The sequence below is a fragment of the Condylura cristata genome, unplaced genomic scaffold (genome assembly GCF_000260355.1).
Source record: "Condylura cristata isolate star-nosed mole 26May11 unplaced genomic scaffold, ConCri1.0 scaffold00013, whole genome shotgun sequence".
NCBI classification, from domain to species: domain Eukaryota; kingdom Metazoa; phylum Chordata; class Mammalia; order Eulipotyphla; family Talpidae; genus Condylura; species Condylura cristata.
The window spans coordinates 35048621-35061984 of record NW_004567114.1 but is presented as its reverse complement, the minus strand read 5'-3'; the positions used below and the strand labels follow the sequence as shown (position 1 = coordinate 35061984).

Here is a 13364-nt window from a genome sequence, read left to right as displayed (position 1 = left end):
GTCAGCAACGCGCCGGCCTCGAGCTGGAAAGCCGGTTGCTGCCGGAGTGAGGAAGAAAGGGAGGGAGCCTAACACGGAAGCGGTGGCAGCGTCTGGGAAGCTGGTGGAGGCGGTCAGAGACGGGAAGTCTGCGCCGTGGGGTTGGCGCATGCTGAAAGACATCCGCCTCGTGGGATCTACCTGAAGTGAATGAATGGCTGGGCCTCCCTTCTCAGCGAAAATCCAGAGCGCTAGCGACGGTGATGGCGGCAGTTACTCCGACAGCCCCAGTTAAACTGCGCTCTGGGAGGTGAGTAAGGGTTAGGGTGGTTACTGCTTGGCCTTGCAGATAGGGGTCTGCTTCTACCTTGCAGGCTTCCCTCACTGGCAACCACATCCGGGTCCAGCTCCTCCCTGGGAGCCGAATATAAGTACGATTTGGGGGACGTCTTTAGAAAAGGGGAAGACCATACACTTCTCAGCCCTTTAATCTTGGCATCCTTGGCTCTTTCGCCTTACCAGTTCTATGGCGATAAAAGAGGGCAGACTTAATCTCTTTTCCCGGTCCCTGGAGATATGGCGTGTGCCATAACGCTTTTTCTTTGAATTTTCTTACATATCCCTTCAGAAAATAACGTGGGTTTCCCTGTCTCGACCCCACCTTGAGTTCACTGAAACTCGTATTTAGATCTAGAAGAGCTGGAACTGAAGTGTATTTTTGACTACTTCATTTGGTTCTTGCAGTTTGTGCTCATGTGTTGCCGTTAAGTTTGTGCTATTCTTGTGTCTGCACGTTCTCCATGTTGGTAGACCCGCTCACTGCTAATGATTATTTGTGGTACGCACCTTTAGTCTCAGTCAGGCCTGGCGTCTGTCAAAAACGCGAGGTGTTTTTCCGCTGTAGGGAATTCCCCATTGTTTTCCCATCTCCTTCCGTTGTGAAAAGTTGGAAATGCACAAATTACTGTTCTTTCCATGTGTCATTGTGTAAGGGGTGGTTTTGCGTCCTAGGGTTTCACATAGTCTTGCTGAGATTTGGTATACAAAAAAGAGAAAGTGATTGAAAAAGAATTTAGGATTTGTGGGAAAATAACCAACCTTGTTGATTTCCCACAAGAGTAAAAGATTAAACAGATGATTCTTTTTAGTGACTTGAATATATTTGTAGGTAATTCGTGTTTTAAAAATAGACTGATTTGTGTGAGTACATATATATATGGGGGGTCCAAGTTAATGTCATTGGTTAGACTATGGGGTTCAAGTTGAACTCGAATAGCAATCTCTTGAATAATTCATGATGAGATTTCAGTGCAGTACTATTCAGAGCTCAGCATAAGAATCTGCAAATTGAAAAAAGAATTATAACTATAAAAGGCTGTAACTATAATATCTATAATGCCTGTGACTCTAAAGCTTTGCATGGTATCCATTCTCTGTTCTCCCACTTTGCCTTAGCAATCAAGCCATTAAAAAAAAATATCTTAACAAATTTCACATGTATCATGAAAGAACTTGGGTCTTAAGAGTTGAACATCTCTCGGCTTGAATTTTAACTCTGACAATTAGTCGTTTGTTACATTGAATATATGCTTCATTACTTTTTCCTAAAAATTTCTTATGTCTGAAATAAAGATGATACTTGCCTCCATTGAAATGTTATATATAAGAAATACTCATGTATGTATGAAATTGTTATTAATGCTTTATGTTATTTATGGGATACTTTGGGTAGGCGTTTGGTGATTGCAGTCAAATACCAGCAAATTTTATTGTCTGCAATGAGTTCATAATCATTTTAGGGACTCAGACATTCAAACAATAACAGTGTGGTAACCTGTGTACACAATAACAGTGTGGTAACCTAAATGTTAGCAAAATTGTCTGGTTATTTAAGATAACATATATATATGGGGGGGATTTTCCAAATAAATCTATTTATCTTACCAGTGCATGTCTAATAGGAATAGATAGCTAAATGAACTCACTAAAAATGAAGCACAGGTCACAGATTCAATTGCAGTATAAAGGTTAGTTCTGCTCAGTTGTGATCACTCATAGTACCACAAATATTGTTGGTTTCACAAATATTCTCAAGGACACTAGGATGAGAAACATGCATCTGTTTCCATTCTCCTGATGCAGTGAGAACAAAAGTAAAAAGGCCTAAGATACAAATATTATATAATCATAGAGATTAATCGAGAGGCCTATTAATCATAAGGCCTACTGCTTTTTGGAAGGAGTTTAATAAAATGCCTTTTAAATAAAACATGTACCTGATAAAAACTTTAATTCCATGAAAGATAAGACTGAGAGACTATAAGGTTAACTGAGAACACAGTATTGAAAACAGTACTCAAACCAGCTTTTATATCTCTGCAAGTATCCTGAATTTATCAGTTTGTTTATTTTGGGGGATAAATAATTCTTCCTCATGTCAAGTCTTCCTGAGTTATAAAAGGATGAAACAACTTTCCAGCTTAGAAAAAGCAGCCAATATTTGATTCTTGTGTTGTTACATTGATAGCATAATTGACAGCAGGACAGATATAATCTCCCATTAATCAATGAAAAATTGTGATTTTCCAAGGTCATACACCTATCATGTCAGAAATAGAAACAGAACTTAGGCCTTTTACCTTAAGTCTCACATGACCCTTTGCGAGTGTATATGTAAGACTCATTAACCAAATTTAAATGTAAGCATCCATAATTATTATAAAGGGATGGAAAGAATAACCTATAATCTGTTAAAAACAACAACAGATTTCTGTTGAAATATGTTTCCTAAGTTAACTTTCTAGGAACTACTTTTTTTACTAATTATAATTTTGGTTGTTTACATCCATAATATATTTAAAGAAATTAAATTTTTTTTAAAAAAGCTGTTAAATATTAGGAGTAATATAAAGTACTCTGGTATTTCAGAAATGTTGAAGGCTCCTTTACCCAAGATGTTTAAGGTATGTTTTTGTGCAGATTTTTCTAGCCTTATAATAGGGTTTTTGGTTCCTTGTTCAGTTATTTTGCCACTTTCCCAACTGTCTTTTTTTTTTTTTTAATTCGCTTCTATGTGAAAAGTTTTGTGAAATATTGTAAGGCAGCTAATATGCATTTTTATTAAGCTCAGTGTATGCAATTTTCATACATTTTAATGTTGGCAGTAAAAACATGAAACAGGTGGCATTATCTAGATTTTACATTGGAAAAATTGAAGCTAAATTTTTTATCAGGTGATATAGCTAGTCAGGTCTGAAGTTTAGCCCATGTTTGAAATTTTTGTACTTTATGCTGTTTCTTCTACACCATGTTTAAACATAGTAGAGTGAAAAACTGTAGGTTTATGTTTTTTTTTAAAGATTTATTTATTTATGCATACAGAACTGGGTACAGGCCAGAGGTGCAAGGGAGTGAGAGGAGTCACCAGAGACAGAGTAGGAAGCAGGACAGGCAGATGGACAAAGTACACTGCTGAGGGGGGGCGGGTGTCAGGAAAGGTCTGCTGCGCCATGTGGCTCAGCTCTAGGGCAGCAGGGTATCGGGGGTATCGAACTCATGCTGAAGTAGCTTGAGCTTCTTAGTGCTATGCATTAACCCGCTGAACCACCAGGAGGGAGGGCTGGTTTATGATTTTTTAACATACCTAAAACTTTAAAATTTTATCTTTATATACATTGTTCTCATGAGAAAGGACATAGGTCAAAATGTCTAAATTGGTTACACCTGGGTATGATTGAATTGTTGGGGGTTTTCCCCTCATTTTTTAAGCTTTTCTGTAACAGTTCATGTATTTATAAGGATATGTTCCTTCTATTACTAAAAATTACAAATTGGAAGGAAAAAGTACAGCTGTCTAACCTAGTTTTAGTCCTAAAGAATCACAATGCTTTTCTTGACTATCCTGGTTTCTAAGATTCTCTGCTGGTCCCCCTACTTGCACAAGTCCATGTACTGCCAGCTCTTAATTCTCTGCTCGCTCTTCACTCTAAGTTAACCTTCAGAGACAGGTTCTTAGACATTTATCTTGAGTTATTAGCATGCTCAGATATGGTCACTCATTTTAATGCTAGCCCAAGTTCATGTTTACCCCAAATTTGTTCCACAAAGGATTTATGATAATTAAATATAGGAAACTGCAGTCTAAGCAAGTTTCTTAAAACCTCTTGGACATTTTGCTAAATTTGTATTGTAATTTTTCAGGGGGAATGTGGTTTCTAATCTTGTTTGACAAGGAAACCCCTATTTTAGAACAGATGTCCACAAGAATACAGATTGAGGGACATTGGCCTAACCAAACTATTAGAAAAAAAAGTGAGGACCTAAGGAGAATGTAGTGGCACTAGTTATTAATCAGTAATTCCTTTTTCTTTATTTTTATTTATTTATTTATTTATTTTTAAAGATTTATTTATTTGTGCATACAGAACTGGGGTACAGGCCAGAGACTCAGGGGTGGCGAAAGACTTCACCAGATACAGAATGGGGAGCAGAACAGGCAGATCAACGAAGTACACTGCTGAGGGGAACAGCGGGCGGATCAGGAGAGGTCTGCCGCGCCACGTGGTCACCTCCGGGGCAGGGGGGAATCGAACTCATGTGGAAGTGGCTTTAGCTTCTTAGTGCTGTGCTTTAACCCGCTGCGCCACCAGGGAGGGCCTTGTTTTTCTTTTTAAGGTCAGAAATTTCTCTCATGTGAACAATCCATTTCTTAAATGTTATTTCCTTAACATTCCAAGTGATTCATTTGTCCTCTAATATCCAGTATATTCCTTTTGTGGAGCCTAAGTCTTTTCTACAAAATCCAACTCAAATATAAGGCTATGATCAAATGTCTTGAATTATGAATTATAAAATCTAATTTAAATATCACAGACTACATCAGAATGTTTTCAAGGAGTTTTGGGGCACATAACATCAGCTGAACTTTGGAATCATAGATTTGATAAAGAATCCCCTTGATTGAATTACTACCAGAAAAAGTTATTTGAATTCTTTCTGTAGAATAATAAATTAATCTTTACAGGGTCAAATTTACTTTAGTATTTATATGAATTCTATTCTTAGATTGCATCAACACTTTAAGTATAGTAGTTGTTTAATGAATAATCAGTGTAAATGTACCGTGATGCTCTATTAACCAACACTATAGAGAATACAAATAAAATTTCTAGGTAAAATTTAACACTTTAATTATTGGCTTTTTAACAGTTTTATATCTTAAAACTTAACCTCACTACCTTGTTCAGTAGAACTCACTAAGTATTATTTAAATCTTGCTGTCATTACAATGGTGGTAGAACCTGGGACCTAATGACTACTTACAAACTTGTTTTCTAGACATTTGCTTCCTGCTCATTAAGAAATAACAACAACAACAATAATAAAATGTCACTGTGTACTCCCCAGTGCAATGTAATATAGCTGTCTTCATAAAAAAATAATTATTTAATGAAGAGCAAAGCAGCCTTCCCCCAAGTGATTCTTTCACCCTTTTTAAAAACACTTCTTTACAGCTACCAACAAAGATCTTGATTTGTCATTTGGTTTCAAAGTATCCTCTGATATTTACACTAAGAAAAATAGTAGTAACGCCAATTACTTTTTTATATCTTTTACATTATATTATATCAGTTTGTATAAAATTCCAAGCATTATAATAGGTTGTTCAGATGGACTAGTTCAGATTCAGAACCCTTACATTCAGATTTTACACTGATAGGCAAGACACCGAAGCAGTTTTTAAAACTCAACATTAAAACTCTTCATCAGGGCCCTCCCTGCTGGCGCAGCGGGTTAAAGCACAGTACTGGGAATTGTACTGTGAGGAGAGGTTTACTGTACCATGTGGGTTAGCTCTGTGGCCAGGGATTGAACTCATTCCACAGTGGCTGGTGATAGCTTGATAGTGCTGAGACTAACTCCTGTACCACCAGGGAGGCTCCCACACAATTATTAAAATATTAACATATACCATGAAGTGACTAATTAAATGTTGTTTTGTATTTTTTAATATAGCTGGTAAGTAGCGTATGAGATTGACTTGTTTTAAAAAAAAAGGTAATTAAAAAGTATTACACATACTCACTTTTTAAAAATATAATTAAAAGTTAAAGATTCTCTTAGATAATAATATAGTTTACAAATCTATTCCAGCAGCATGCAGACATTTGAGGTACACTGAAAGTAAACAAAGAATACAAAGGTTGCCATCAAGTCCTTAGCTTTTTGGCATTCCCACTATTCCCTTTGGAACATCACACTATCATAAGGAGTTTTCCGACAGTGAGTGTCAACCAAATGTTTGACATTAGTAAATTTTCATTTTTCTAATTATTGGACAAATTAAGTAGAAGTTAAAAGTTCTTCCTGCTTTAAGGAATACAACATTATGTGGCATTCTGGCCCATATAAAAGTGGGACTTCTGAAGCCTGAACTCAGTTATCTAGCAAAAGAATAACACTGTGAAATTTATGTAAGGTTCTAATTCAGTGATAGATATAAAAAAGATAACCAGCCAGGTAGAAGATTAGAAAATATTATAGATTTATAAAGACTTACTTATATTAAATCTTTAAGAGAAAATGAATGGAAAATTTATCTAGGCTGGTGCTACTTTCACTTTAGTTAATGGACACCTGCAACACTAGCACATCTAAGAACAATTAAACTAAAATCCAGAGACATTTGATTTATTGGTACCTAAGATACCTTGCAGAAATAAACCTGTTACATTGGCATGTAAACTTGTATAGAGGAAGTCTAAAAATTAGTTGGGGGAGGGAGTGTAGAATTGTTCTTCAGCTTCAGGTCTGTTGAGTTTCAGCTATATCTGGCATATTGATCCATTTTTATTTTGTAGCAATTATCTCCTGAAAATTATGTTTGTTCATAAAATTTGTAATTAGCACTGGGCTAGAGACAGGTATTCTGTAATTTCTTTTGAACTATTTCTATAAAACTGGCTTAGATGCTTTCATTGAAGAATCTAGTATTGAGTACTCAGTACATTTAGGAGCTGAGCTGAGTACTTTATGTGTATTATTTCATTTAACCCTCAAAAGCCTTGTAGATAGCAAAAAAAAGAAAAAGAGAATAGCCTCTTTTTACAGATGAACAATCAGAGGTTTCATGGTCATTCAGCTAGTATAAAATCAGCTGGACTGGATTCAAACTGCATTTCTAATGCCTGTGGAACCTCGCATATGGGTGTAAAGAGGTAATGAAAATGTTAAAATGGCTATTGTTGGGTGGTAGGATTATGGATAGTTTCACTTTTCTATATACCGGTATGCCTCGTTTGAAATTTTCATGGTAATTTTAATTACATTTATCAGAATGATTTATGCTGCTAGGTAAAAAGTTTAAAAGCTACAAAATTTCAATAAGCTAAGAAATGCAATAGCCTTTTATTTAGTTTCATATATTTTTAACTGCTCTTCATATATCTACCTTAATATTTCTAAATCAATATGCTTCTACTTCTCTTCCCTGATTCAAGAATTCCTCTTATGATAGGTGAGAATTTGCCTCTTTTTAATTTTCTTCTTCTCTTTCTATTCTCTTACGACAGTTGTATCACAATTGGTGAATATGTAAAGATCATTTACTATTAGATACTTTTGCAATTCTGTTTTCTTGTATAACTTGAATTTGTGTGTAGTTATTAATTACTTCTTTATCCATTTGCTTTCTTATCTCCTCAGTTGAATTTTCCAAAAGTCAGTTCTAATTTTTCCCTCAAGATCTCCCACTTTGGAGCCTGCGTCCTTGTGTTACATGGACTAGTGTTCTCTAGCAGCTCCTTCATCTGGGGCTGCTCCTCTTCATCCAAGTACCTCCTGTTTCCCCTCTCCTGTGCTGTTTCTTCCTGGGTTACATGCTTAGTTTTGGGTCTACATCCTAATTTTGGAAAAGCACATCAAACAATACAGGGTAAAGTCATGAGTATTTTGCACTCCTGAACTTTGTTTATTTTAACCTTGTACTTGATTTGTAGTTAGGCTGGTTGTCTCTTTAAGGTTGGAAAGTGGCTTCTAGCTTCCAGTTTTCCTGTTGAAAAACTTAATTTAGTACAGTCCTTTTGTTTTCCCTCTTTTTTCCTCTCAGGAAGACTATTTTTTATTTTAGGCTTAGTTACTTATTTTATTGTGGTAAGAATATTTAACATGAACGTGTACCCATGAGAGTGCTAAAATTTTAGAATAATATAATTTGGTGTTATTTTCCCCTTCATGCTGGGTACTGTGGAATCTTTCAGTATGGAGGCTGGCCCTTCAGCTGTGGTCGAATGCTGACTACAAAGTTTATGCACAGATACAATTTTTATGAGAATAATAACTAAAACAAATTTCCCCTCTCCATTATTTTTGGTGAACTATTGATCCTCTAATTTTGTTACTTTTTCTTCTAGTTAAACTTATTTATTTCCTGATACTTCTTCAATTTATCCTCCAACTGTTCTATTGAATATTTTATTTCTGCAATCATATTTTTAATTTCCTGAACTTTCTTATTCCCTGGTTTTCCCCCACCCCCTATTACTCATGCAAAAAATGTAATTTCTTCTCTTAATTTGGAAGGGATCTGTTTTATTATCTGCTTCTCTCATAGTTACTGTTTGCTCCAGTACTTTGTCACTGTCACTAATGTTAGAGACTTTCCTCATGACCGATAACTTATGAGCATTCAGTATCATAGAGTGCATGGAGCACGGGCTGCCTGAAAGATGTATGAGTAGACCGAGCTTTGGACTGCATGTGTTATTTGGCCAGCTTTACATTGGAGAATTCCCAGATGTCAGCAACTATAGGTTTTTTCTTTTTTCCTTTTTATCCTGCAAAATGTCTTCCATTTATTTTCCTATTTGGAAATACAAGTCTGACTCCTACTAGAGTTATGGGAGTTGGATGTAAGAAGAAAACAGGGAACTTTTATTCTGATTTTAGTCCCAAATCTCTCCTTTAAGCTATGTCTTATATCCAGTGTCCTGACCCCTTACTTTAGTTTCTCCAAATAAATAACTCCTCTTCACCGAGAGCTCTAACTGCTCTTATGCAACTTTTCAACCAGCTTACTTGCCCCTGTGTTCTCACTAACCACACTTTCTATAGCATGCAGTGCCTCTGGGTCCTGGACTTTTGTCTGCTCTATTGGCTTGTTTCTCATCCATGTCACTTCTGCCTCTCCTGAATCTCCACCACCAAATCAGTTTTTGGTTCTTCATTTTTCATAGCAAAGGCATTGCCAATAGAAATTTTTTCATATTTATCCTTTTTAAAAATATATTTATTTTATTTATTTATGCATACAAGGATTGTAGCATAGGACAGGATGCGGGGAGCTGAGAGGATTCACCCAAGAAAGAGTATGGGGAGCAGAACAGGCAGATGTACTGAAATACACTGCTGAGGGGAGCAGTAGGTGGGCCAGGAGAGGTCTGCCACACCATGTGTGTCAACTCCTGGCCCGGGATCGAACTCCTGCTGAGTGGCTGTGGCAACTTCATAGTGTTTTGCTTTAACACATTGCCCCACCAGGGAGGCTCTCTACAGTTTATTTAAATGGAAAAATATCTTAGAACTGCTATCCAACATACTTAATACTCTTTCCTATCCTAATTCTGCTTTTTCATCTTGTTTCTAATTTGGGTTAAAATATACAAACAACAAATGGTTAAATTTTTTTTTTTCCTTGTAGATACATCCAGAAAGTGCCCAGAAGAACCTTCCTGCTAGAAAAACTGAAAAAGCAGTACTTATAACACTGGAATTTGTGGATCATTCGCTAAAATGGCAGAAAATAGTGAAAATAATAGTAAAAATGTAGATGTAAGACCCAAAACTAGTCGAAGTAGAAGTGCTGACAGAAAGGATGGTTATGTGTGGAGTGGAAAAAAGTTATCTTGGTCAAAAAAGAGTGAAAATTGTTCAGATGCTGAAGCAGTGAATACTATAGAAAAAGCTGAAGTTCCTTTAAGGAGCCAAGAAAGAAAACACAGCTGTTCATCCATCGAGTTAGATTTAGATCATTCCTGTGGGCATAGATTTTTAGGCCGATCTCTTAAACAGAAACTACAAGATGCTGTGGGACAGTGTTTTCCAATAAAGAATTGTAGTAGTCGGCACTCTTCAGGGCTCCCATCTAAAAGAAAAATTCATATCAGTGAACTCATGTTAGATAAGTGTCCTTTCCCACCTCGATCTGATTTAGCCTTTAGGTGGCATTTTATTAAACGACACACTGCTCCTATAAATCCCAATTCAGATGAATGGGCAAGCACAGACTTATCTCAGAGTGACTTAAGGGATGGTCAACTAAAACAAAGAAGAAATGTGGAAGAAGAGATAAACTGTTTCTCACACACCAATGCTCAACCCTGTGTCATAACCAACAACACCACTTTGTGTAGAGGTAGTCCCATGGCTGATTCTGTGATGAACCTGGTTTCAAATAATAGTGTAGAAGATAGTGATATGGATTCAGATGATGAAATTATAACACTTTGCACAAGTTCCAGGAAGAGAAACAAACCCAAGTGGGAAGTGGATGAAGAACTCTTGCAGTTGGAAACACCACCCAAATACCATACCCAGATTGATTATGTCCACCGTCTTGTACCAGACCTCCTTCAAATCAATAACAATCCATGTTACTGGGGAGTTATGGATAAATATGCAGCTGAAGCTCTACTAGAAGGAAAACCAGAGGGTACGTTTTTACTTCGAGACTCTGCACAGGAAGACTATTTATTCTCTGTTAGTTTTAGACGTTATAGTCGTTCTCTTCATGCTAGAATTGAACAGTGGAATCACAACTTTAGCTTTGATGCACATGATCCTTGTGTCTTCCATTCTCCTGACATTACTGGGCTCCTGGAACATTATAAGGACCCAAGTGCCTGTATGTTCTTTGAACCACTTTTATCCACTCCTTTGATTCGGACTTTCCCCTTTTCCCTACAGCATATATGCAGAACAGTGATTTGTAACTGTACAACTTATGATGGCATTGATGCCCTTCCAATTCCTTCTTCTATGAAATTATATCTGAAGGAATATCACTATAAATCAAAAGTAAGAGTACTCAGGATTGATGCACCAGAACAGTGCTAGAAAAGAGATAGGTGTGCTGGAATGATTTATATACATATTTTCATTTAACATTTTATTTTTCTTAATGCCACTTTGACTTTTTCTACAAGGGCAGTTGAAGAAATTTCTGTCCTGAATTTTCCTTCCAGATCAGTTTATTTTTCTCATGCTACACTGATTATATAAAGTTATACTTAACTAAGGATTAATGAATATTTTTGACTAGGTGTTTAGATTTTGTTTTTATCATATAGATTGTATTCTTAATTTTTTTCTTAATGGTAATATGCAGCGATCCAAGAATATTTGAAACTTGGTAGGCACTGCAAGCACAGTTGAATAATCTGTATTTCATACTTTTCTTTAATGTAAAATGCTTTCTTGTTAATCTATCCATTAGCACTTCTATACATAAAATATAGTTTTCCCATACACACTCTTTAGAATTGTTTTAAAATTCTTGAGTAAAGCTAAGTGTTGTAATTCACAAATGTATTAATGTGATTGACTTGTAATTTACTAATAAGGATCTTAAAGGTAACAAAATATCTTAAAATCAGACTTGATTGTTTTTAAATAATAACTTATAAACAGGATTACTATATTGGATCTGGTCAGTAGAATCAAATGAAAATTATCATTTTGCAGACATTAATTTTTATATAATGTGGCAGGGTCATTTGTTACTTTTCTTGAATAGATGTTTATCAACCTTGAAGTTAGCATCTTCAGAACATAAATATTGTTCCTTTACTACTTGAAGTTTCAAAAATAACTGTTACTGACTAGTAGTTACTAATGTACTAAAGCAATGGTGAGGTTTTTCCCTATTTACTTATGAACTGTTACTTCTGCTTAGCCCTTTTATAGAAACTCTGTGCCTGTTCCTTTGGGAAGAAGCCACGGTTTTCCGTAAAGTACCTAAGCAGTATTAAAATACCTAATCAGTATTTTAAGTTGAGTAAAGATTCAAAAAATAAACATGGACTTAATTATTTAGGAAGTTTAATATGGTATTTGATCTTCAAGTTTCAAATAATTATTCCTGTCTTCAGAATTAACATGTCTTCATAGTGACTTGAAAAAAAGAAAAACCTTTTGAAAGCTTCATGGCTTATAACAAACAGAACAACACTGGGCACAGGGTAACATTTTAAGTTTACTAACCCAACAACAGGGAAGCATTTTTAGAAACATCATTAGCCCGATATAATAAAGATTAATGGAGTGATATCCAACCCCTCTTTTTTTAAAGAATCGATAATTCCCTGGACAGATGTTTCTTCTGGTGAGCCGTCTATTCCTTTGTACTAATTGGCATTTTTAATATTATAGTCAATTGATTTCTTGATGCTAGTTTAGCTCATGTAGGAAGCTGGTTCTACGCGGAAGAAATTTGCCTCAAATTTCTAAGTTAGAACAAATGTTTCTTGAGTATTGTTGCTTTTATGTTGAAGTGTCACTTCCATTCCTGTAGTTTTGGAGTTAACAAAGATAGCTCTTTTCAATAATAACTTTAAAGTAAGTTGTTAATAACAAAATTGAAACAAGGAAGTCTCTGTTACTATTATGTTTTGCATTTTTCTCCTCAGTGATCTCAAGACTGTCTTGACTCCAGTGAGAGGTAGCTACTAAAGCGGCATATCTCATCAATAAAGAGGCTCAGAATATAGCCACTGTCAGGAAAAATATATCTTCTAAATATGAGATTTCCCTTTTGTAAAAGTAGATAGTCTCATACTACCTCATCTTTATTCTGACACTTTTGTAGATCACTGAGTTTATGTTAATAACCTAACACTTCCTAAATATCCATCTTTGGTGTAAGAAATTTAGTATTATGGTAAGATTACCCGTAATTATAGTTTATCAGATTTTGATAATAAGACTTTCTGTTTCTGTGAAACATTATTTTAAATATTTTTCTTTTAAAAACAATTTTTTATTAGTACAGGAAAACCTAAGGAATGACTAGCTTACGAATATTCTGTTAAAGGGTAATTTTATAAAGGAAAATGAAATTATGTTGTCTTTTATAATGGTAAAAATTTGGTGTTTATATGAAAATCAAGATCTAAGTAGCTTTTTGTATATTCAGACTAGTTGCTTATGATATATTTTCAATGGCTTTCTTACTTTCTCAACTTCAACTTCAAGGTATTAAATAATTGCAACTGTCATATACAGCCTTGAAGTAGATCTAATAAATGAGCAAGAAGGAGATTCATTTAATCTGAAATGGTTTGTATTTTTTCTTTGGTATTTTCTACAGTGAAAAGAAATCTGGAAAGTAG

The 13364-nt window shown here is 35.3% G+C and overlaps 2 protein-coding genes across 2 annotated transcripts in view; one reads left to right on the top strand and one right to left on the bottom strand.

Annotated features, from left to right (window-relative positions):
- Positions 1–877, bottom strand: part of WDHD1 (WD repeat and HMG-box DNA binding protein 1) — a 50987-nt gene extending 50110 nt beyond the window's left edge. Inside the window, exon 1 of the mRNA XM_012724632.1 lies at positions 826–877. The gene's annotated coding sequence lies outside the window, so the exon portion shown is untranslated. The remainder of the gene's footprint in view (positions 1–825) is intronic.
- SOCS4 (suppressor of cytokine signaling 4) lies at positions 26–13297 on the top strand. Its single transcript, XM_012724633.1, has 2 exons — positions 26–289; positions 9677–13297. The coding sequence occupies exon 2, from the start codon at positions 9769–9771 to the stop codon at positions 11089–11091; it is 1323 nt and encodes a 440-aa protein (XP_012580087.1). The 5' UTR covers positions 26–289; positions 9677–9768; the 3' UTR covers positions 11092–13297.
- The last annotated feature ends 67 nt before the right edge of the window (positions 13298–13364 follow it).

What these genes read in the sequence shown, in the direction of transcription:
- SOCS4 (XM_012724633.1), top strand. Translation starts at nt 9,769, where the DNA reads ATGGCAGAAAATAGTGAAAATAATAGTAAAAATGTAGATGTAAGACCC.